The 23732-nt window shown below is 58.7% G+C and overlaps 1 protein-coding gene across 2 annotated transcripts in view; it reads left to right on the plus strand.

The window, feature by feature from the left end:
* AK8 (adenylate kinase 8) overlaps positions 1-23732 on the plus strand; it is a 126901-nt gene that overhangs the window by 54380 nt on the left and 48789 nt on the right. For both annotated transcript variants that reach the window (XM_062207294.1, XM_062207296.1), the window contains one exon: positions 14889-15030. In XM_062207294.1, the coding sequence (XP_062063278.1) occupies positions 14889-15030 (142 nt within the window). The remainder of the gene's footprint in view (positions 1-14888; positions 15031-23732) is intronic.

Consider the following 23732-nt stretch of genomic DNA (forward strand, 5'->3'; position numbering starts at 1 on the left):
TGTTGGGAGGGTTAAGTCCTCGGCTGGTGGGCGCCCAGGCCGCTGTGTGCCGCCCCCCGTGAGTGTGGGTGTTCTCCTCTCCCTCTCGGGAACCGAGCCCGGCCCTCTGCTGGAACTGGCAGCGGCCCAGGTGTCCAGGTCTCCGGAGAGCGTGCCCAGCTCCTTCCCCGGCTTCATTCCCACCAAAGGGTTTTTGTGGAATTCTGAATTCCAGAGGCCTGGCGCTGCCCCAGGAATGTGGCCATGTGTCTGCGCCTCCTGGAATGCCACCTTTCCCAGCCTGCTCTCCGTGCAACGCCCAGGCCTCCCGGCCGGCCGCTGCCTGGCGTCCAGGTGCCCCCCAGCTGGAAGGGGTCTGCAGGGTCCAGCGGCTGCTGCTGGCAGAGAGGACCTCCCCCACGATGCTGGGTCTAATTGGGGACTCGCCCGGCTCTTGGGTCTGGAAGACTTGGCCCCGACCCCAGCTTGGGTACTTGTTTCTGTTCTCGCTGATTGCTTGGGCTTGCTCTGGAGGGCGGCTGCCCAGGGAAGAGATTAAACCCAGCCAAAGGCACATGGTGTCCTCGCTGGTTAGGCATCTTTGCTCTCAGAGTGTGAGATGGCTTCTCCCCCACCCCAGCGCACCCACTAGCAGGAAGGTGGGTTGTTCGGACAGACGCCTCCGAGCCAGCGCCTGTCCCTAGCAAGGATTTTTCCTTTTTCGACATGAGGCTGCCGCTCTCCACATCCCTGCATCCAGCAGCTGCCAGGCAGGCTCGCCGGCCGAGTTAGCAGGGGCTGATCCCACCCTGGCCATGGCTCCCCACCTGGCAGTCAGGTGCAAGAAGCCAGGATTCCTGGGCGCACACCAGGTGCTCGCTTAGGTTCAGGTGAGCTAACGGCTACTTAATTGGTACAATAACTTTCTCCCGAAAGCTAAGGTGCAGGGGCGTAGGAAAGACGAGGCGGGAGCCGGGGTGACCTGTGCCTCCTCCCGCAGAGCCCCGCAGCCCCTCAAGATTGCCATCAGCGCCCGAGAAGGGCGGGACTGCGGCGGGAGAGTGGAGATTAATTTGCGCCTGCTCGGGTAACGAGACCTCGCTCCGGCAGCCGTCAGACGCCGTCACAGCGCAAACCAGCCAAGCCGGCCCCCACCCGGGGTGATTAGGAGCACTTTGGAGAGCCTTCCGTGCGTCCAGATCCCAGGTGGCAGGGATCAGAGCTCGGGCGCCGAAGCGCTTCATTTTTGAGGGGGAATTAATATTCCCAGTGCTAAATGCGCACTAAAGACTCCACAATGGGCCAACTTTCCTCTTTTGTTAGAGACTTGCAAAGAGTTGCCAAGTTGAAAGACAAAGTAATCCTCCCCGTCTGAGGAGTAAGCGGATGGTGGTTCTTGTTCTGAGCGGCGCAGCCTCCGTGAGCTGCAGGCTGGGGAGACCCTGGGGGACCCCTGCCCGTTCACAGCAAGCCTTTGCATGTGGTGTGTTTGTAGGCACTGAGACGGCGCATGCCTCTAAATAATTTACCAGTGGGTTAATGGACTCACAGGGGTATAATTAGTGGAGGGAGAGACAGTGGGTACAGTAACCGGTGCAGTGCTTGGGGGAACAGGAGCCTTTATTTTTTTAAAGAAACTTTCTAGGGTGCTGGGCGTTTGAAGATAAGTTGGGAAGAGCTCAGTGCCTCTTCTCTTTTGAAGTGGAAATAGGACAGTTTGAATCCGTCGAGTTTAATTTTTCACAAGCTTTAGGGGCCCCGCAGTGCAACTCCCTTTTTATTATTGGGAAAAAAAAAAAACTCTACATTTTTCTTTCATTTTTCTGCACACACACAGGCGCACACACACAGTCCAAGCAGTAAGTCGTAAACACATTAATTTGCTCTTTTATTCAGCGCGGCTTTTCCTCGCCCGGCCTCCCTTCGGGGCGTCGCCAGCTGCCCCTCCGGCGCCCCCCGCCCACGCCCCCACTGTAAGGTGGCCCCGAGTTGATTAGCGGAGGCTCCTGTGATTTCTGCATTCGCAAGGAAGCCTCACCCCGGCCTGACAATGCGTTTGAAGTAGCTCCTCTTTTCAAGTCAAACTTTTGACTTTTCCGCTGGGACTGCTACAAAGATTTCCTTATGGAAAATAGGTAAGAGCCTTTTGCAGCCAGAGAGAGAGAGAGCGAGAGAGAGCGAGCGAGCAGGAGAGATTGTGCACCGTGGCTGGGATGGCCGGAGTGATAGCCGCGTGGGCCACAGCCCCAGGGCCTGGCGGCGGGAACTGTCCCGTGAAGGGGACCAGAACCCCTGCTTAGCAACAGGTGCATCCCCTCCTCCATTTCCTGTGCTTTAATTTTTCCTTTTTCTTAAGATTTATTTACTTGAAAGGCAGAGTTACAGAGAGGTCGTCCCTCTGCTGGTTCACTCCCCAAATGGCCACCACGGCCAGAGCTGGGCCAGGCCGAAGCCAGGAGCCAGGAGCTCCTTCCAGGTCTCCCACGTGGGTGCAGGGGCCCAAGCCCTTGGGCCTGCTTTCCCAGGCCACAGCAGAGAGCTGGATGGGAAGTGGAGCTGGAAATAGAACCGGCGCCCCCATGGGATGCCAGTGCTGCAGGCAGCAGTTTAACCTGCTACTGGCCCCTATTTCTCACCTTTTTAAAGATTTGTTTATTTATTTGAAAGGTGGGGCAACAGAGGGAGACGGAGGGGAAAGACAGACGAGAGAGAGAGAGAGAGAGAGAGAGAGAGAGAGAGAGAGAGAGAGAGAGAGCTTCCATCTCTTGGTTTACTCCCCCAGCGGTAACAGCTGGGGCTGGGCCAAGCTGAAGCCAGGAGCCAGGAGCTGCATCTGGGTCTTCCACATGGGTGGCAGGGCCCCAAGCACTTGGGCCACTGCTTTCCCAGGCAGCTTACCAGGGAGCTGGTTCAGGAGTGGACTAGCTAGACTCCAGCCAGTAATCTGATATGGGTCGCCAGTGGTACCTCAATGCCAGGCTTTTATTGCAAGAGTGTGTGTTGCCTTTATGTTATTAAAATGATGTTTCGCCAGGGAGGCAGCCCCTGTGACCACTGGTCATAGTGTCTGGGCCGGAGCAGGAAACTGAGGCAGTGACATGTCCCTGTGTCAGTCTCTCAGGAGGGTGGGTGCCACGGGAGCAGGGTGAGGTCTGTCGCGTCCCCTGCTGTTTGTGGCCGCTTCTCTGCGTGTGCCAGAGAGGAGCAGCCGCAGGCGCCCCTGCCAGGCTCTGTGCTCGCCGCGGGCTTGGGACTGCGTGTCAGGCATCCCAGTCTGAACACCGGAGCCGCACATGCTCCCGGGAAGTCGAAGGCGAGCCCAGGAGCGCAAGGTGTCCTCCTGCTCCGGCCAGAGCTTCTGGAAAGCGCTTCTCTCCCCACGGGCAGCCCCTGCAGCCTCGGAGAAGACGAAACCTCCAAGCCACTCAGCTGTGAAATTGTCCTGGACAGGCCCGGCCCCGAGACGCCAGCCCTCCCCCGCCAGGAGGCGTCCCGTGCAGCCGTCTGGGCGGCCCCTGGCTCAGCCACAGCTGCGCTCAGACCCCAAGGCAGACGCAGCCCGAAGCCCCTTTCCCCCGGGGGTGTGCTTGACGGACAGGGAGGTGACACTGGCTGGGGGTGGGAGCCCGAGGTGTGGAGGGCGGGCTGCCCCGGTGCCCTTCTGCCTTCTGCCATTCCCACACCTGCAGATCCAGCGCGGCAACAACAGGCCTGCCGGGGCTGTCACCTGCAGGCCGGCCCCGGGGGCTCACCGCACCGGGGAACGTGGCACCGCCATGCTGGACACAGAGGGAGGAGCCTGGGGCCTCACGCCTGTGTGCTCTGCTCTGGGTGACACAGACGGAAGGGCTGGTGGGTGACGGGGGCCCTGGGCAGGGTGGGGAGTGAGGGAAGAGGCAGTGCCGTGCTGGCATCAGGGGCCGTGGTGGGGTGGCGGGGAGGACTTCCTCCTGCTTGGTGCCTCTGACCTGAAACGCATGCAGAGCCCCGACCCCTCCTCATCTCGACTTCTGCAGCTCTGGTGGGCAGGGTTGAGTCACTGGCACGGGAGACAGGCCCTGTCTGGGACCCCTTCTGTCCCGCCCTACCCCACCCCTGCCCCGTCTCCGCCCACGCTCTGTCGGCCTGGCCAGGCTCACCCCGCGTTTGTGAATGAGCATGTGACTGTTGGTCTGGGGCCCCGAGGTGCGCAGACCAGGCAGGCCCCCGCCCCTGCTGCCTGCGCTTCTATCCAGGGGGGCTCCCATGGGGCCCGCAGGGATGAAGAGGAGGGCAGCGGATGGCTGAAGGGCTTGTGGGGGGGTGGTTAGCGGCTGGCAACCCTGGCAGTGGAGGCATGGCTACAGGGTTGGGCTCCAGACACTGCCACGCCCAGCTGTGTGGCCGTGGCCAAGCTGGGCCCTTTCCCGTCTCTGTGGCGACCTTCCAGGGCTCCGAGGCACTGGTTTGCTGTGGGTCTAAACTGACACCACCACGTGTGTCGCGTGTTGAGCGTAGCATGTGGCCCAGCAGGAGTGCGTGTTGTCAGTCACCTACCGCCCATCTCTCTCTCTCTCTCTCTCTATTTTTTTTTTTTGACAGGCAGAGTTAGACAGTGAGAGAGAGAGACAGAGACAAAGGTCTTCCTCCTTCTGTTGGCTCACCTCCCAAATGGCCGCTATGGCCAGCACACTGCGCCAATCCGAAGCCAGGAGCCAGGTGCTTCCTCCTGGTCTCCCATGGGGTGCAGGGCCCAAGCACTTGGGCCATCCTCCACTGCCTTCCTGGGCCATAGCAGAGAGCTGGACTGGAAGAGGAGCAACCGGGGCAGAATTCGGCGCCCCGACCGGGACTAGAACCTGGGGTGCCGGCGCCATAGGCGGAGGATTAGCCTAGTGAGCCGCGGCGCCGGCCATCCGGCTTCTGTCGCTGTCGCCATGGGAGTACCACTGGCGGGGCCTGGCGGGTGCATCACGGATTTCTTGGTGCCTTGTTCCTTACCTACAGCTGGTCGCGCTGTTCACCGGGAGCTGCCAAAGCTGTAGCCATGTGTTGTAGTGTGACGAGCTACCCCACAGTCCTAATTTTTGGTATCAGCTTTAAAGAAAATTCCTTCGATTCATTTCAAAGGCAGTCTGCCATCCACTTGATCGCTCCTCAAGTGCCCGCAACAGCCAGGACCAAGCCAGGCCAAAGCCAGGAGCCAGGACATTGGCTGTCACCTGCCGCTTCCTGGCGTGTTAGCAGGGAGCTGGGTCAGAAGAGGAGCGGCCGGGACTCGGGCCAGGCACCCTGGAAGGGGACGTGGACGACACCACAGCGCCCTCCCCCACCCCGCAGTCACTTAACGGCAAGGAAGTGACAGGCAGTGTTTGACGCCCCTGGGTGGGGACCTGGGGCGGGGCACAGCAGGCAGGCCTCCGCTGCCCCGTGCTGTGCTGGTGGGAGCTTAGCTGGTGCAGCTAAGGGCCTGCACCTGCATCTGGGGTCGGCTGTCCGTTTGGTTCTCAGCCCCATGACGCCCACTGGGCCTTGGGGATGTACCTGGGGCAGCGGGGACTGGCCGTGTGTCTCTCATCACAGCATGACGACATCAGGCAAGAGGGCCTTGGGACGCGGTGGCTGACTATCCCCGGAACAAGCCTTCCTAGGGGTCCCGGGGGGGGGGGGGCAGTTGGCGTGAGAGCGGGGGCTAAGCCGTGAGGAAGTCCCAGGGTGCCCTCTGCCTGATTCTACTCACCAAGCTCATCAGTGCAGCCTGCCCAGATCCCGTGGGAAGAGTGGCAAAGGTGTGCCACCCTCCGCCCCCAGGCCGGGGAGGGCCCGCTGTGAGCACTGCCATTGGCCACACCGTGTGGCTGGGAGGCTGAGCACAGCCTTACAGATCCTCAGGGCCTGGGCCCACCCACATGGGGGCCGCAGGTGCACCAGAGCCCATGGTGGCCAATTCTGCTTTTTTTTTTTTTTTTTTAAAGATTTATTTATTTGAAAGGCAAGTTACAGAGGCAGGGAGAGAGAGGTCTTTCATCTGCTGGTTCACTCCCCAAATGGCTGCAACAGCCAGAACTGGACCGATCCGAAGCCAGGAGCCAGGAGCTTCTTCCGGGTCTCCCATAGTGCTCGGGTGCAGGGGCCCAAGCACTTGGCCCATCCTCCACTGCTTTCCCAGGCCATCAGCAGGGAACTGGATCAGAAGAGGAGCAGCCGGATCTCAAACCGGTGCCCATATGGGATGCCGGCACTGCAGAGGTGGCTTTACCCGCTACGCCCCATTCTGCTCTTTCTAAGAGGAAACCCACTGGGGAGGTGAACAGACCAGGGGCAGGCTGTGGGTGGAGCCCAGCAGCCTCCCCCCAAAAGCACAAGCCTGAGCAAGTGGCCCGGGCTGCTTTGCGCCCTGTTAGCTGTGTGGCCTCAGTTTCCCAATCTGTAAACTGGGGTGCTGTCACCGGCTCTTTTGTGGGATTGTCACGCTCATGTGCATTGTTATTTGTACCTGAACGGGTACATGCTCAGAGCCAGGCGACAGCCGGCCCTGTGACACACCCGCCTGTTAGGTAGATGGGCCGTCTCATCGCCGCCTCCCAGGAAAATGGGCGCATGGCTCCGTGCCCTGCCCTGCCAGGAGCCACCAACTTTGTTGTCACAGATCGCCCGGGCGACCTCCTCCTGAGCCCCAAGTTCACTCACAGGGAGGCAACTCTCACTCAGTGAGTGCAGGGCTGCCGCATGGGCAGCTGGAACCCTGGCCGTGGAGGCGCCCGCGTGCGCCCTGCCCGCTCCCACGCTCTCAGACGCTTGGCTGTGCTTCCAGGGGAGGCCGTGACCAGACCCGTACGTATAATGTGAAGGATGTCTGGTCTGAGCGCTCTCTTTCCTAATCTAAAATGTCGTTGGAGAGGGACGTGCTGAGTCAGCGACGAGCCAGCGCTAGCGGGCACCTGACCTGGGCCTGGCAGGCGGGGGGTGACCGTGCCGCGAGCGAGTCACACGGAATGGCCCCAGACCAGCACGAGCCCTCGGGGCTAATGTACTCCTCTGGACTTGAAGGGAAAAATTGAGTGTTTAAGTTGTCTGCCAGGCAATGTTAAGTGCTGTGGGCCTAAAGAAGTCTTAGAAACATCTGGTTCATTTTATATCTCGAATATATATTTGTCTGGGGCCAATGACCCAGCAAGCTGGGTGACTGACTTCCCACAGGTTAGAAATGTTCCGTCACTTGGGGTGCAGGATGTGGGACTCACCAGCAGGTGGCAGTAAACAACAAACAAACAGCCTCACTAAGGGACCACCTGTCGGGCCTGGCCCCTGAGCTCGCAGGTCCTTCCCCTACCTGAGGCTGCCCAGGGTGGCGATGGCTCACCAGGGGCCGCCTCGCACCTTCACGGACTCACAGCTTCAGGCCCAGCCGGAGTCCCGAGTCCCGGGAGAAGCCTCCAGCTCTCGTGAGGGGGCCTTGGGGCAGAGAGCCTGTCTCTCCCAGGCATCAGAGGGTGTGACGTGGGAATGGAAACAAATACAGGAGCCGCCCTGTTCTCCGGAAGCTTCCCCAGGCTCCATTCACTGACAGGGATTCCAGTGAGTCCCCCAGGAGCTGGGGAGGGGAGAGACGGATGTGTGTGTGTGTGTGTGAGCTGTGTGCTGTGTGCTGTGAGTGTATTGAGTGTGTGCTGTGTGTGAGCTGTAGGGGGCAGTTGTAGAACACACATGTATGAGTACATCATGTGTCCATGCTGGCGTGTGTGTGTGTCTATGCTGGCGTGTGTGTGTGTGCCCATGCTGGTGTGTGTGTGTGTGTCTGTGCTAGCATGTGCACATGTCCGTGCTGGCATGTGTGTGTCCATGCTGGCGTGTGTGTGTCTGCTGGTGTGTGTGTGTCTGTGCTGGCGTGTGTGTGTCTGCTGGTGTGTGTGTGTGTGTCTGTGCTAGCATGTGCGCATGTCCGTGCTGGCGTGTGTATGTGTGTCTATGCTGCCGTGTGTGTGTGTCCATGCTGGCATGTGTGTGTGTCTGCTGGTGTGTGTGTGTGTGTGTCTGTGCTAGCATGTGCGCATGTCCGTGCTGGCATGTGTATGTGTGTCTATGCTGCCGTGTGTGTGTGTCCATGCTGGCGTGTGTGTGTGTGTCTGTGCTGCCGTGTGTGTGTGTCTGCTGGTGTGTGTGTGTGTGTGTGTCTGTGCTAGTATGTGCGCATGTCCGTGCTGGCATGTGTGTGTGTCCATGCTGGCGTGTGTGTGTCTGCTGGTGTGTGTGTGTGTGTCTGTGCTGGCGTGTGTGTGTGTGTGTCCATGCTGGTGTGTGTGTGTGTCTATGCTGGCGTGTGTGTGTGCCCATGCTGGCGTGTGTGTGTGTGTGTCTGTGCTAGTATGTGCGCATGTCCGTGCTGGCATGTGTGTGTGTCCATGCTGGCGTGTGTGTGTCTGCTGGTGTGTGTGTGTGTGTCTGTGCTGGCATGTGTGTGTGTCCATGCTGGCGTGTGTGTGTCTGCTGGTGTGTGTGTGTGTGTGTCTGTGCTGGCATGTGTGTGTGTCCATGCTGGTGTGTGTGTGTGTGTCTGTGCTGGCGTGTGTGTGTGTGTGTCCATGCTGGTGTGTGGGTGTGTGTGTGTGTCCATGCTGGCATGTGTGCATGTCTGTGCTGGCGTGTGTCTGTGTGTCTGTGCTGGCGTGTGCAGCCCGAGGAGGTGGGTTAGGGGTATGTGTGCAGGGGTACGTGCTGAGGTCCTCTGCTCTTTCCGATTTGCCCCGGGCGAGGGGGCCAGGGCGGCCTCTCTGGCTCCCTGTGCCTGTCAGTCAACCTGGAGGCTCTGCACCTTGGAGCACTGACGGGGGAGCTGTTTCCTTTTCTCACGTTCTCTGCCACCGTTCCGTGCTGATTCCAGAAACTTAGCGCCCCTCGTGTCCCTAGCAGAGCCCTAGGCCCGGGTCACTGCGGGCAGGGTGCCGTGGTTCCCGCAGGGCCGTCTGCTTGGGGCAGCAGCCATGCGTGGAGGGAGGGGCTCAGGTTCCCCCTGGAGACTCCCCAGCTGGCCCAGGGCCCTCTCCAGGCCCCTCCTGGGCCCACAGAGCTGGACTTGGCTGAGCGTGGCAGGAGGCAGACCTGCCCCCCAGTCCGGCTCTCGGGGGCAGGACGGGGGTGGGCGCTCTCCTCTCCAGAGCTGTGACACACATGCAGGAGGGAGCTTGATGTGGGTCTGGCTGCCCTTGCAGACAGGAGGGGGGGCCTGGGGGGCCTGGGGGGCGGACCACGGCTCCCGGGCGGGGCACAGCCGGCCCCACAGGACATAGGAGGGCTGAGTCACGTCAGGCACTGCCCCATCGTATGGACGATCCTGGGCTACAAAAGCCCAGCAGACCAGGCCGGGACGCACACCGTGTGGCCCTTGCGAGATCTTGGGAGCAGGGCTCAGGAGCAGGGGAGGTGTTAACAGGAGCCCGAGGCAGGCGACTCCACGGTGAGGGTGAGGACCCTCTCTTGGGGGGGGGGGTGCGGGGCAGATGCACAGCGGCCTCGAGGGGACCTGGACCCTCCGGAGCACACAGCACGCGTCCCTTGGTGGCCACGTGAGCCTCCCGTAGGCATTTGTTCCTGTTAAAGACAAAAGGCTTCGGGCCAGCGCCGTGGCTTAACAGGCTAATCCTCCGCCTTGCGGCGCCGGCACACCGGGTTCTAGTCCCGGTTGGGGCGCCGGATTCTATCCCGGTTGCCCCTCTTCCTGTCCAGCTCTCTGCTATGGCCCAGGAAGGCAGTGGAGGATGGCCCAAGTCCTTGGGCCCTGCACCCACATGGGAGACCAGGAGAAGCACCTGGCTCCTGGCTTCGGATCAGCGAGATGCGCTGTCCGCAGCGGCCATTGGAGGGTGAACCAACGGCAAAGGAAGACCTTTCTCTCTGTCTCTCTCTCTCTCACTATCCACTCAGCCTGTCAAAAAAAAAAAAAAAAAAAAAAGACAAAAGGCTTTGGCGATGGACAGCTTAACGCACACGGAACTGTGAAGCCCCTCGTGTGTCTGCCCTACCCCGCGGCCCCACCCTGGCTGCCCACGCGGCTCCTGTGTAGACAGAGGGAAGGGGGCCAGAGAGCAAGGTCCCTCTCCAGTTGCCGCGGTTCCGGCGAGGCCCGCCCGCGGGTTCCCTGAGCCACAGGCACCGGCTCTGTCTGGAGAAGCGGCGCTGCTCTCTCGCTCCTCCCGTTCTCTCGCTCCTCCCGTTCGGCGTTTGCTGCGTGCCTGCCACACGCGGGCCCCACTGCAGGTGCTGGGGTCCCCGCCTCCAGGGGTGGGTGGGGACTGCAACACCCAGGGAGTCCTGCACGGACACTGATGGGCCTGCAGCAGTGCTGGGAGCCCCCTCGCTGACTCGGGAGTTCTGGCCTCGGCTCACCATGAACCAGTGTGGGCGTCCACGGTCTTCGCCGATCTCCTGAAATGCGACCCTCCCACCCCCTGAAGCCCCCTGCGTCCCCTGCTCCCTGGCCAGAGTGGCATCCGCTTGTGTCCTGGTCCCCTCTCAAGTCCGGAACCCTGAGCTCCTGGCACAAGGACAGGTTCTAGTCCATGGATGTGGAGGGAGGACCCTTCTCTGTGCGTGTGCGTGTGTGTATACACGTGTGTGCATGTATGTGTATGTGTGTATACACGTGTGTGCACCCACTTGTTATCCAAGCCTTCTGTTTCACTGGCTTTTTTCCTCATAGACCTCTTTACAAATGACTACAAATACGGATGCTTCTGAGAGCTGGCCTGCTACCTCCTTGCGCACATGTACCCCAGACACATGCCGTCCTCTGCCGAGGGGTGTCTGGGTCATTGCCGGTTGCCGCTCCCATAAACAACACTGCAACGGACATCTCCGTGCTCACGCCTTCCCCCCGCTGAGCTCTTGTCCCTTGGGTGTACGCTCTCAGAAACAGCGTTGCCGCGTCCGAAGACGTGTCCATGTTAATGTGGGTGCAGCTTGGGAAATTCCCTCTAGAAGTCTTTGTCAATTCCCCGAGCTGGTTCCTAAGTGGCCGAGGTGAGGGGCTCAGCGCCGCTGGGCAGTGAGGCACCGGAACAGGACCCAGGTCCCGTCCCAGCTGTCCCACTGACGGGTTTCGTGACCTTGGACCTCAGTTCCCCAGCGTTGAAGAGGGAGATTGGAGGGGGAGTTGTCCTTCCAGGCCCTCGGAGGGAGCAGGGGCTCAGCAGCTCGGCCCTCCGTGCAGGGCACTGCCTGCCTCTCAGCAAGGCCTGCTCCCCGGAGGGAGCCTCCAGGAGACACCGGGGCCGGCGCTGGGGCGCAGCGGGCAAAGCCTCGCCGGCAACGCCGTCGGCATCCCACGTGAGCGCTCCTTCAAGTCCCGGCTGCTCCACTTCCCAGCCAGCTCCCTTCTATTGCACCTGGGAGAGCCGTGGACCATGGCCCGAGTGCTTGAGCTCCTGCACCCACATGGGACACCCAGGTGGAGCTCCTGGCTTCAGCCTCCAGCCCAGACAGGCCTCCTGGGGCTGGAGGATCTCTCCCCACACCCCATTCTCTCTGTAACTTCAAAAAAAGAAAAGAAAATGTGCTCGGCCCAACACAGCCGTCTCCCCCAAACAGCGAGGCCTTCAAGGGCCCGGTGAGCCCCCAAGGCCGTCACCGTGTCCGTGTCTGTGTCTGCTGTGGAGCATGGTGCCAGCACGGCCCAGCTGCTTGGGTCATTGCTGGGAGAGGCTTGTGTCTGGCTTGTTTCTTAGGTGACAACATCCGTGAATGTGCAGGATCGGCCTGGACCAGAGGCTCAGGGGTGGGGGTGATGGGGGAGCAGATTCTCACCCCGCACTGCTTTAAATGTATTCTGGATCGAAGAGCGCCCGGTTACCTTTTCCCACGTAATCTTAGAGCTGGGGTGCCCTGGGCATCCGGGGTCTGCAGTACAGTGGAGGAGCCCCGACAGTGACCCCCGGGGGCTGACGGGAGGGTGGCTGCTGCCGCTGCCTGGCCCTCTCCCAGGAGGAGAGCCAGCTCCCGGGGCTCGGCTGCAGCAGCACTCTGCGCTCGGGTGCCTGACTGGGGGGGGGGGGCACTGCTTCCCGACACCTCCCAAGTTAGCAAGCCACAGCCACCGCCGCCGAGCGCCTGCGCACGCCGGGTCCGTGCCTGGTGCTGTCGGTCCGCTTATCCTCTCCGGGGTTGGGATGTGGACGGGAAGAGAGTCATGGCAGGGCTGAGAGGGACATGCAAAGGCAGGGAGAGGGGGAGAGGGAGGGGGAGAGAGAGAAGGAGGGGGAGGGGGAGAGAGAGGGAGGGGAGGGGGGAGGGGGAGGGAGAGGGAGAAGGAGGAGAGACAGAGAGAGAGAGAGAGAGAGAGAGAGAGAGAAAAGAGGGAGAGAGAGAGAGGGAGGGAGAGAGAGAGAGAGGGAGGGAGAGAGAGATCTTTCCTCCTTCTGCTTCACTCCCCAGTGACTGAGCAGGCAGGACTGGCCCTGGAGCTGGCAGCTCCACCTGGGTCTCCTGCATGGGTGGCAGGGGCCCAAGGGCTTGAGCCGTCGCCTGCTGCCTCCCAGGGTGCGCATCAGCAGGAGGCTGGAATTGGAAGCAGAGCCAGGACTGGAACCCAGGCCCTCTGACCTGGGGTGCAGGCGTCCCAAGTGGCGGCTTTGCCACTGCACCCCAAGACTTACACTTGGGGATGCCCCAGCCCGTGTTGTCCCCCGTCTAGCACCTGGCTCCCCACTAGTTGTTTAGCTGTAGAGAAACTTCTGGAAGGGGAGGCCTCCTGTCTGTCGATGGCACCTGGTGTGTGCCCGGCACGGGACACTGAGACATGATCCTTTGCCCATGGAACCCATGGGGCAAACAGTGACCCAGAGCCACCCTGTGATAACAGGGGTCACAGCACAGCATGAGACGCTGGGGTGCAGTCCGGGGGGGGGCAGTCCTGGGAGACTTCCCTGGTGAGGGGAGCCGAGTCCCCGGCTTGTCTCAGGCCAGGCATTGGAGGACATTTGGGATGGAAGGGACAGCAAGGGCGGTGGGGGCAGGGAGCCCCAGGGGGCAGGCGGGGTGTGGCATCACCAGGCCCTGGTGGTCAGGGGGAGGAGTCGCCCTCCACCCAGGAGGCCCAGGGTGGGGGTGGGGGTGGGAGGACACTGCAGGCCTTAAGCAGGGAGGAGACAGGGTTAGCCACGACAGCCACAGAGAGCCAGGCCTGCTCCTCGGAGCAACAGCATCCCACCTACCCCCATCGTCAGCCTGGGGTGGGGGCCTTTGGGAAGGTTACAGACATGGGCGGAGGCCGCTGGCCACCAGCGCGAAGGGAACCCCAGAGAAGCGGCCGAATGTCTGTCACGGTGCCTTAGAGACCCGCTCCGCTCGGCGCCACGCTCGTAGCCGACATCGGTAATATTTACCAACGAGCACGGCCCATCAGCAAGGCGGGAGGTTGCAGGAGAACGTTGACGGCGGCAGTGTCACCAGCGGGCTTCTCGCCGCCTTCTCCAAACGACTCCGTGGCTCCCGATACAGACTCGGTTCCACACGCCAATGAGGGGGCTGGGCCGGGGGAGGCGGGGGCGGGGCTTGTTAGCGGACCCCAAAGTATCAGAGGAAAATGAAAACTTCAGCAGGGGCCCCGGGCGCTTCCCTCCCACGCGTCTGCTGAGAAACCAGGATTGTTTGGGGGGCTATGGCCTGAGCGTGTGCATCCCCGAAACTCGCCCCGACACCTCACTCCCAAGATGATGGTGTTAGGACGGTGATGAGGTCGTGAGGGTGGTGCACACAGCTGGGCAAGTGTCCCAGGGGTGCGTGTTGTGGCGCAGCCTGATGAACCCCGCCTTGGGACCCCCGCATCCCACATCAGTGTGCTGGTTCCGGTCCTGGCTACTCTGCAGGTGCTCCTGGGAGGCAGCTCAGCCAGTTGGGTCCCTGCTGCCCCAGTGGGAAACCTGGATGGAGTTTGATTCCTGGCTGTCGTGGCCTTTTGGAGAATGTACAGCAAATGGATGATCTGTTTGTGTGTGTTGGGGTGGGTGTCTCATCCTCTGGGGGTGTCTCCTTATCTCTCTGTTTAGATTTAGACAGAGGATAAAAATAGTACACACATCACTGGAGAGTTGGGTATGATCCTGGCTGCAAATGAGGGTGGCATCTTGTCAAGGTCAGGGGATGGTCACGGTCAAGGTTACTTCCCGTGGTGGACACTTCCCATGGTGCACGTCCCGTGGTGGACACTTCCCGTGGTGGACACTTCCCATGGTGCACTTCCTGTGGTGGACACTTCCCGTGGTGGACACTTCCCATGGTGCACGTCCCATGGTGGACACTTCCCGTGGTGGACACTTCCCATGGTGCACTTCCTGTGGTGGACACTTCCCATGGTGCACTTCCTGTGGTGGGCACTTCCCATGGTGCACTTCCTGTGGTGGGCACTTCCCGTGGTGGGCACTTCCCATGGTGCACTTCCTGTGGTGGGCACTTCCCGTGGTGGACACTTCCCATGGTGCACTTCCTGTGGTGGGCACTTCCCGTGGTGGACACTTCCCATGGTGCACTTCCTGTGGTGGGCACTTCCCGTGGTGGACACTTCCCATGGTGCACTTCCTGTGGTGGGCACTTCCCGTGGTGGACACTTCCCATGGTGCACTTCCTGTGGTGGGCACTTCCCGTGGTGGACACTTCCCATGGTGCACTTCCTGTGGTGGGCACTTCCCGTGGTGGACACTTCCCATGGTGCACTTCCTGTGGTGGGCACTTCCCGTGGTGGACACTTCCCATGGTGCACTTCCCGTGGTGGACACTTCCCATGGTGGGCAGCCAGGTCCCAGTCCTCACTGCTGGGAAACTTCCACAGTCGTTCCCCTAAACCCACCTCTGCACTCATTCTGCGGTCCAGAAAGCTTAGGACGCCCATGGGCCGGGGCCAGAGGCCAGCGGAGCGCTCACCGGCCCTCCTCCCTCTGCAGTCCCCGACAGTATCATCATGAAGATGCTGACCCAGCGCCTAGACCAGCAGGACAGCGTGCAGAAAGGGTGGGTGCTGCACGGCTTCCCGCGAGACCTGGACCAGGCACAGATGCTGGAGAGCCTGGGCTACAGCCCCAACAGGTGAGCTGCCCCTCGCCTCCTCCACCTCCGGAACCCAGCCCCGGCCACGTCCCTGGGTGCCCTCCTGCCAGGGCTTAGCTGGATCCCTTCAAGGGCTTCCAGGTCACAAGAGCCTTGGCGTGTTCCTGGAGAGGGCCACGTGGCCACCTCCCACCCACCCACTCCACTTGCCCTGTGACCTGGGGGTCGGGCTTGGGTTCAAATCCTGGCTGCCTCGCTCGCTGCTGGACCCGAAGGTCGTCATCCGTGAAGTGGTCATAAACACCACACAGTCTCGTCTTTCTTCTGGGGTCGCTGTGCAAACGCCCTGACGTCCTCTCCGCTGTTTTTGTAGCCTTGTTTCTTGCATCTAAATCTTTGATGCGGCTGATGTGTACTTTGATGTGAGTATTCAGCGTGAATCTTTGTTCCCCTCTCAACGGTCAACCATTTGTTTGAAAACTGTGTTGACTAAGCCATGTTCCGCTAATGGCTGGAACCTGACAGCACACGCCGAACGCTCGGGACCAGTCGTGTTTCAGATTTTGGGTTTGCGATGCTCAGCCTGTACTGGGGAGGAAACCAACACCCCCAGGGGGAACCCCAGCAGGGGCTGTCTAGCCCGAGTCCGCGACAGCAAGGGGGCTGCCTCGGCCACCACCACCGCCAGCGCCACCTCCTGTGGTTTCCGCAGACAAAAGCCCGGCAGCGGGAGAGGCTACGGTTCAGACGAGCCCGGCTGGGGGCCGCTGGTGTGGGGAAGCCGGGCCGGGCGGAGTCAGGGGTGGATGTGCTGTGGAACTGGCGGGGAAGGATCCTGGCTTCCCTCTGGTTGGTCCTGTACTGGTGGGAGGAACTGCTCGCTATAGGTCCCCCAAACCGGGTCTGCTCGCCCAGCGTGCCGACCCTGGGGCGGGGACGGGAGCGGGGGTTTATGGCCCGGTGTGGAGAAGCGGCCGGACAGCTGTCAGTGAACTCCCAGGCTCAACAAAGCTTCTACATGGAGGCTGGGGCTGAGCCGGGGGCATTCAGCGCGTGTCCAGGTGCCCGCATGGTCTGCGCGTGCCTGAGCCGCCGGGGAAGCCAGCGACACCATGTCCTTGGGGGAGAGTTGGATGATGGCACAGCAGGGGGCAGTGGCTTCCAGCTTGGAAGACAGACCCCCTCAAGATGTGACGTGGACAGGGGAGACGAGTGACCTCGCGAGCCTCGTGTTCAGACGCCCTGCAGGCCCGGCTGCGCCACCCCCTCGACTCTGAGTTAGTTTTAGTGAACTCAGCGCCAGGCCACTTTGAGCTGAGGGAGGGGCCTGGGAGACCCCGGTGGCATCGGCACCCGCACCCGCGGCGCTGTGCAGGGGCTCAGTTTCTGGGCGGCATTGGAAATGGTGACGAACATGAGGGACACTGCCTGCTAGGGACGGAGCGCTGATTGCGGGCTGCGAGCTGCAGCTCCCACGTCTGCGTCTCTCTGCGGTCTGGCCGTTGCCCATCCGGGTGTGCGGGCTCTTGGAGCCCCTGGGTCCACCTCGGAGCTCTCTGCTCTTCCCCAGGGCCTGGTTCTGCCGTGGTGCCATGCTGTGTCCTTGTTTCGTCCTGTCACGTATTCAGTTCCGTGTCGCAGCCGCCGAGGGACAGGGCCCCCGGGCGAGGCTTCTGCACCTATCACTCCAAACGCACGCCGTAAGGAGCCCGTCACGCACAAGGGAAGATGGCCACTGAGCTTCCAACCAGAGGTGCTGTAGATCGGCACACTGATCAGGTGTGGTTTGACACAGTAGTTCTGTTTTTGCCTCCTGGTAAAAGCATCAACGCTTTCTTGGGGCGCACACCTTTTCATTCATTCATTTTTTTTTTTAAATTTTTGACAGGCAGAGTGGACAGTGAGAGAGAGAGAGAAAGGTCTTCCTTTTGCTGTTGGTTCACCCTCCAATGGCCGCCGCGGTAGGCGCGCTGTGGCCGGCGCACCGCGCTGATCCGATGGCAGGAGCCAGGTGCTTCTCCTGGTCTCCCATGTGGGTGCAGGGCCCAAGCACTTGGGCCATCCTCCACTGCCTTCCCAGGCCATAGCAGAGAGCTGGCCTGGAAGAGGGGCAACTGGGACAGAATCCGGTGCCCTGACTGGTACTAGAACCCGGTGTGCCGGCGCCGCAAGGCGGAGGATTAGCCTAGTGAGCCGCGGCGCCGGCCCATTCATTCATTTTAAGAGAGATGGATTTGGGATGTTGCTGCAAAATTTCCGGAGCCGACGTTGAATTTTAGGAAGACCTTGCTGGCTGCTTTGAAGACAATTGTGGTTTTTCCTCCTTTTGCATCTTCCCATAATGCATTGTGTCAGCTGGTTTTCCCAGAGCAGGGCAGCCTGGCTTTGGCTCGGCCGTGGTGTGGTATCCTCTGGGGCAGGCGGGGTTATGACCCCGGTGTCCTTTACCCCCTGCTGCGCTGCCCCAGAATGTCATGCCCCGTGGCAGAAGGGACTCTGCCGATGTGATTAGGGCCTGAACGTAGACGTCCCCCTGGGCCCCAAATAACCATGTGGACTCTTAAAGCCGGAGAGCAAGCCGGGATCATGAACACCAGGATTTGACAAACTGCCGTGTGCCCAAAGACAGCGTGGAAAACACGAGAAGGAAATGAGTGCTATAGCCCCCCGAGAGCCCCTGGCGGGAACCACAGCCCCGGCGACACCTCGATCGCCGCCCCTCCCAGCTCTGCGGCCGTCGGAGTGCAACAGGAAGTGAAGGTGGCTGGATTGTTGGCTGCGTGTTTTGTGGGCTTTTGCCTTCCTGTGCACATGCGCTACGGTTGGAATGTTTCTCCTCCGTGCTCTGGCAGGCCCCGGTTCTTCCCCCAGGTCTGGAGGAGCTTTGAAACCCCCAGTGTCAGCGGCTGCTCGGAGCTGGCCCTGTAGAGGGAGCTCGATCGCAGCCGGATCGATCTTGTTCCCCCGCTTTGGTCAGTTCTAATTCTGTCTTCTACAACTGGTCTTTTCCTAGAAAATCTCTTTCCCCTGGGTCTTTAAGGGTTCACGTATTTGCGTGTCCTGTGGGTTTCCCGTCTCTTCTGTGTCTGTGGTTCCTTCCTCTCCGTTCTTGCTCATTGTAGGTATGTGTGTTTTTTTTGTTTTTGGGGGATTCGTTCTAACTAGCCTGACTTTTTAATGTTTTGTATGTTTTTGTTTGCTTTGCCAAAGAAAGCTTGAATTGATTTGATAATTCCACTGCTTTCCCTATTTTCTATATTCCTGAATTTTGGTTTTTCTTGATTAATGACTTCTTATCTTGGGCTTGTTCGTTCTTTTTCCCCAAAGAATAACCAAAATGCATGATCACTTACTTTCTGTTTCTTATTTGGTACTAAAATAGTTAAGGCTTTAAATCACCTTTACAACTTTCTCCAGGTCTTGTATTTTTCACGTGCGTTGGGGGGAATTCGGAAGCTGTGACTTACTCTACTCTCGCACCTGAGAGTTGTTTAGGAAAGTTTAAATTTTCAGGCAGTCGACACTTTGTTGTTGTTGTTTCAACTTTCCTTACTTTCCATTTTAGTGCAGAGCTTGGGGAGCTTGTCCACTCGACATTTTGGGGATCATTTGTTCTGTGGATAAGTGCTCTATAAGTCTTTGAAAATAATGTGTATTTCTAATTTAAAATTATAGAATTAAATATATACATCAGGTTAGCTTCGCCGTGTTTATAATTTAGGTTCCCTGGGTCCTTGTTAGTTTCTCATCAAGACTGTCTTTCTATTCATGTTTATTGTTTCCTGCAGGTTCTGCTTTGTGTGTTTTGATGCTGTGTTGTTTAATGCAAAAATGTTTGTATCAACTGTGTGTTGGATGAGAAAAATACTCTTTTTTAAAAAAGATTTATTTATTTATCTATTTGAAAGGCAGAGTTACAGAGAGGCAGAGGCAGAGGCAGAGAGAGAGAGAGAGAGAGAGAGAGAGGTCTTCCATCCGCTGGTTCACTCCCCAAATGGCCACAATAGCCAGAGCTGGGCCGATCCAAAGCCAGGAGCCAGGAGCTTCCTCCAGGTCTCCCACGTGGGTGCAGGGGCCCAAGGACTTGGGCCATCTTCCACTGCTTTCCCAGGCCACAGCAGAGAGCGGGATCAGAAGTGGAGCAGCCGGGACTCGAGCCGGTGCCCACGTGGGATGCGGGCACTGCAGGCAGCGGCCCTGTCTGAGAAATATACTCTTGATGGAAGTGCCCATCCGTGCCAGGCGGCTGGGCGTGTCTACGCCAGGCGGCTGGGCGTGTCTACGCCATCGTCCATTCTGTCTTCCCTCCTGTGAGGGAGGAGCACGTTGGCGTGAGAGTCAAAGATCCCCTTGCAGTCTTCCTTGCAGCCACGCTGGCCCGGACGCTGAGCTGTGACTACGCTCTGCGTGGTTCTCCAGAAAACCTGCTTGCAGGGAGCCGGCTCAGCTGGAGGCGCCGGCTCCGCGTGCGCCCTGCCTTTCTTCACTTACCGTTTGTTTCTCCTGGAATGAGGGTCCCCTTTGCTTTTCCACTTGCCTGATTACCCCTGTGCCCATGTGTTCATTATTTTGTACCTCATGATAACCTCTCAGAACTATTTCCCACAGAGTCCATCCAGCATGGGATATAACAGTTCCAATTTTAAAAAAATTACTGATTTTCATTTTATTTGAAGGCAGGTACACACAGAGAGGGCAGACTGCTTCAGTCCCCAGCTGCCAGCAACAGCTAACACTGGGCCAGGCTGAGCCAGGAGCCCGGAACTGCAGCCGGGCTCCCACGGGGGTGGCAGGGACTCAGCTCCTGAACCCATCGTCTGATGCCGCCCCGTGCGTCCGAGCTGTGGAGCCAGGACTCGATCCTGTCGCCCCAGCGTGGGCCGTGGGCAACCGAACGGCTGTGTCAGCCGCCTGCCCACCCAGGCTCTTCTGGTCGCGCCCCTTCCGCTCGGGTCCACTCGAAGTCCAAGGCCAGTCTGACCCCCTGTCTCCAGCCTTCCAAACTCCCAGTGGCGTTCGGGAGGTGCGCGGCTCAGCAGATCCAGTTATTTCCACCAGAATTGACCCTCACGTTTGCTGTTCTTTGCGTGTTCGTCTCTCGCGATCCTGTGGATGCTGTGATGAGAAGCTGTTTGGGAGCTCTGGGGGCCTGGGCGGAGCCGGGGACTTCGTGGCGTCTGCGTCGGGGGTGAAATCAGGCTGCGTAGGTTTTGTTCCACCTGAAGGTGTCTTCCCGGGAGCAGCCGAGCGCATCCTGTCCGCTGGTCGTTTCCCCTGCTCGCCCTCTCTTCTGTGGGATGCGTTCCCTTTGAGTTTTGCTGGTGTTGCTGGCTCCTCCCCGCCCCTCTCAGAAGTTCGGAAACTTTTCTCCTTCCTGAGGCTCTGCGACCTGAGTTCACTAGACCACGTCCGTCACTCCGCCCGCCTTGGAGCGCAGCACGCTATCTTGGCTTCTGTGTAGGGAAAATGAAGGGAAAAAAAAAAAAAAAAAAAAAAACCTGTTCCCTGGGTCTGACCTCAGCCCTTCCCCCATCCGTGCTGCGCTGCGGCTGGGCTGGGAGGCAGAGGTGGACCCAGCCCGAAGTCCTCGGTGCCAGCCCATTGTAGCCGATCGTTGTCTTCCATCTGCCCTGGGCAGGCCCTATCTTCTGGAGTATGTTCCGTTTTTAGCTAAAACTACCGGACTTACGCCGTTTTCCTCCTCTCTGAGACAGGATCGAAACCTCGACTCCAGCTCTTTACGAAACACGGCCCCTCCGTGGGTTTCCGACTCACCTGTCACCGAACGGGTGATGTCTGAGCCGTTTTCGGCGAGGTGCACAAATACTCCGCTGCCTAAATTCTTACACGCGTGGGACTGTCTCCCTGCTCTCCTGTGACCAACATCTGGCCAAGGCTTCCTGGATCTCGCGCCCCTCCCCCAGCACCTCGGTCACGTCTGGTCTCTGGCATCTCCCTGTTGGGAGGCCTGCGGTTGCTCCCTCCCTCCCTCTCTCTCTGTCTCGCCACCCCGTTGACATCCAGTTTTGGCGCTCGCTCTCTCTCTCTTTTTAAAAGAGTAATATATTTATTTGAAAGGCAGAGCTACAGAGAGGCAGAGAGAGAGACAAAGGTCTTCCATCTGCTGGTTCACTCCCCAATGGACACAATGGCCAGAGCTGAGCTACTCTGAAGCCAGGAGCCAGGTCTCCCATGCGGGTGTAGGGGACTAAGCACTTGGGCCATCTCCCACTGCTTTCCCAGGCCATAGCAGAGAGCTGGATCGGAAGTGGAGCAGCCGAGACTCGAACCAGCACCCATCTGGGTTGCTGGTGCTGCAGGCGGCGTCTTTACCCGCTAGGCCACAGCGCCGGCCCCTTGGTTCTCTCCACTACTTTTCTCTGGATATTATGACTCCTTTCCACTTAGTGGTATTTCAGGAGCATTTTCTTCAGGCAACCACACTAAGATTTTCCAGGTCCGTTTACTGATTTTTTTCTTCGGGAAGACTAATCGGTGTATGTTGGGTATTTACCCTCTGTTGTCCATAACTATTATTTTTCTAGTAGCTTTTAAACAGTTTTTTAGTCTGGGGGGCAGACAGACAGAGAAGCGGCACTCCCGTCCCTGGCTCACCCTCTGAGTGCCTTCTGTGGCAGGGTGGTGGTGCAGAGCCAGGAGCCAGGAGCGCACCCTCGGCCCCCTGCGCGGGCGGCAGGATCCCAACCACTGGAGCCGCCAATGCTGCCTCCCCGGCTCTGCACCAGCGGGGAGCTGGAGCCAGAGCCAGGATTCGAACCCAGGGACTCTGATGAAGGAGGCTTGTCTCAACCACTCGGGGAAACGATGTCCCTCTAGTAGCTTCTACCTTGTTCTCTTCTGTATTATTTCCTCACATCTGTCTGTCCCGCCCACACTGGCCGTTTTCTGCCGCGTCCCTCCCTCCTCCCCCCCCTTCACCGTGTGTCTGTGTCTTCTCGTTTTTTATTTCTGATTCTTTACATGTCCCGAGGTTTCCCCTTGGCCTTGGCAGCTGGTTTTTCATCTCCTTTTAAAAAATATTAACTATCTTTTCTTAGATTTCTTACATCATAGAGCCGGTTCTCGCTAATTTTTTAAATATTTATTTATTTATTTATTTATTTGAAAGGCAGAGCTACAGAGAGGCAGAGAGAGAGAGAGAGAGAGAGAGAGAGAGAGAGAGGTCTTCCATCTGCTGGTTCCCTCCCCAAATGGCCACAACAGCTGGAGCTGTGCCGATCTGAAGCCAGGATCCAGGAGCTTCTTCCGGGTCTCCCACGTGGGTACAGGGGCCCAAGGACTTGGGCCCACGCACGGTGGCCGGACCGACCCCGGCAAGGGCACACAGGGACAGGTAGCCACAAAGCCACCAGTGGAGGGCAGACTTGTGGGCCATCCCCATCTGCCTGAGTCGGTAAACAGCACGGGTCTACTTTTTCTGACCCCAGGGCAGAGGCCAGCCCTGGAGGGGAGAGGTTTAGTGCCTGTGGCTTCCATCGCGGTCCGACCAGAGCCACCCTCGGGTTTGGATGCGGCCACGTTCCCCTCCCTCCTTTCCGTTCCCCACGCCTGGGCTTCCATTAAACATTTTTATGATGAACCCGGAAAGTAATTTGAGCCATAAACCTCGCAGCCCAGATACAGGCTAAGGAAGAGAGACATCGTCTAGGGCAAACCCCCCGCACCGGGGTGAAAGGCAGAGCTGTGAGTCTGGCTTGGCTGTGAGGCCAATTATAAAACACTCCGGTGGTGTTGCTGGCTCTGACACCGGGGGGACGCCGTGGCAGAATCACAGCCTGGCAATCAATCGGCACCATGGCACGGAAATCTATAACTCAGATATGAAAGCCGTCTGCAAAGGTGCCTTTCCTAGGAGGGGTCGGCGAAATTAGATTAAAATAAATTTACATATATATCAATTTTATTATTAAAATATATTCACACTAGTAAATAGAGTTATTGGGGAAGGGTAAGCTACCCTGTGTATTGGACACAAAAACAGACCTCTTTGGCAGATCAGAAAACAAAGTTATTGTCTCCCTGTCAAATATAAATCTCTTCTTAGAGCTAATAAATGGATAGTGTTCAAATGCAATGTTTTGTCTGAGTCCTACCTCATAAACCCGCGGCACATAACACTAAATTATATTCCGATGAGCAGTATCAATCTCTCCACTCCAACATCACACAGAGAGGGAGACAACCAAGAAATTGATGTGCTGAAAAGAAGGAGAAAAAGTTATTTGAGAACAAATAAAATGGGTCATAAAGTTTGTTAAAACCTAATAATAATAATAGTAAAAAAAAAAAAAAAAAGGAGAGAAGAAGAAACAAAGACAGAGCTCTCCAAGGCTGCACCCAGGAATCTGCCCTCCGCCCGGCTGTGGAATAATTCATTTCCCACTGCAAGTTTGTAGCATGGTATTTTCTTTCAAAATTAATGTTTACTGCGGAGGGAGAGTACAGAGGGTGACTGATGTTAGGGAGCTGGCCGCGGGTCCGCCAGAACGGGCTCTGTGCACCCCCCACCCCCACCCCGGCTCCGTGCTGTGGGACCTTGACCCAGCCCCAAGGTCTCCGTGTCTCTCTGTCTCTGTCTCTGTCTCTCTCTCTCTCTTGTCCTTGCAAAACAGAGCTAAAAGGAGGGTGCCTTGGTGATCAGAGCCAATGGGACTCGCAGAAGGCTAGCAAGGAGCATGTTGGTGGTGTTTTTTTTTTTTTTTTTTTTGATAATTGATGAA

Source organism: Lepus europaeus, chromosome 12 (genome assembly GCF_033115175.1).
Source record: "Lepus europaeus isolate LE1 chromosome 12, mLepTim1.pri, whole genome shotgun sequence".
In the NCBI taxonomy this organism is placed as follows: domain Eukaryota; kingdom Metazoa; phylum Chordata; class Mammalia; order Lagomorpha; family Leporidae; genus Lepus; species Lepus europaeus.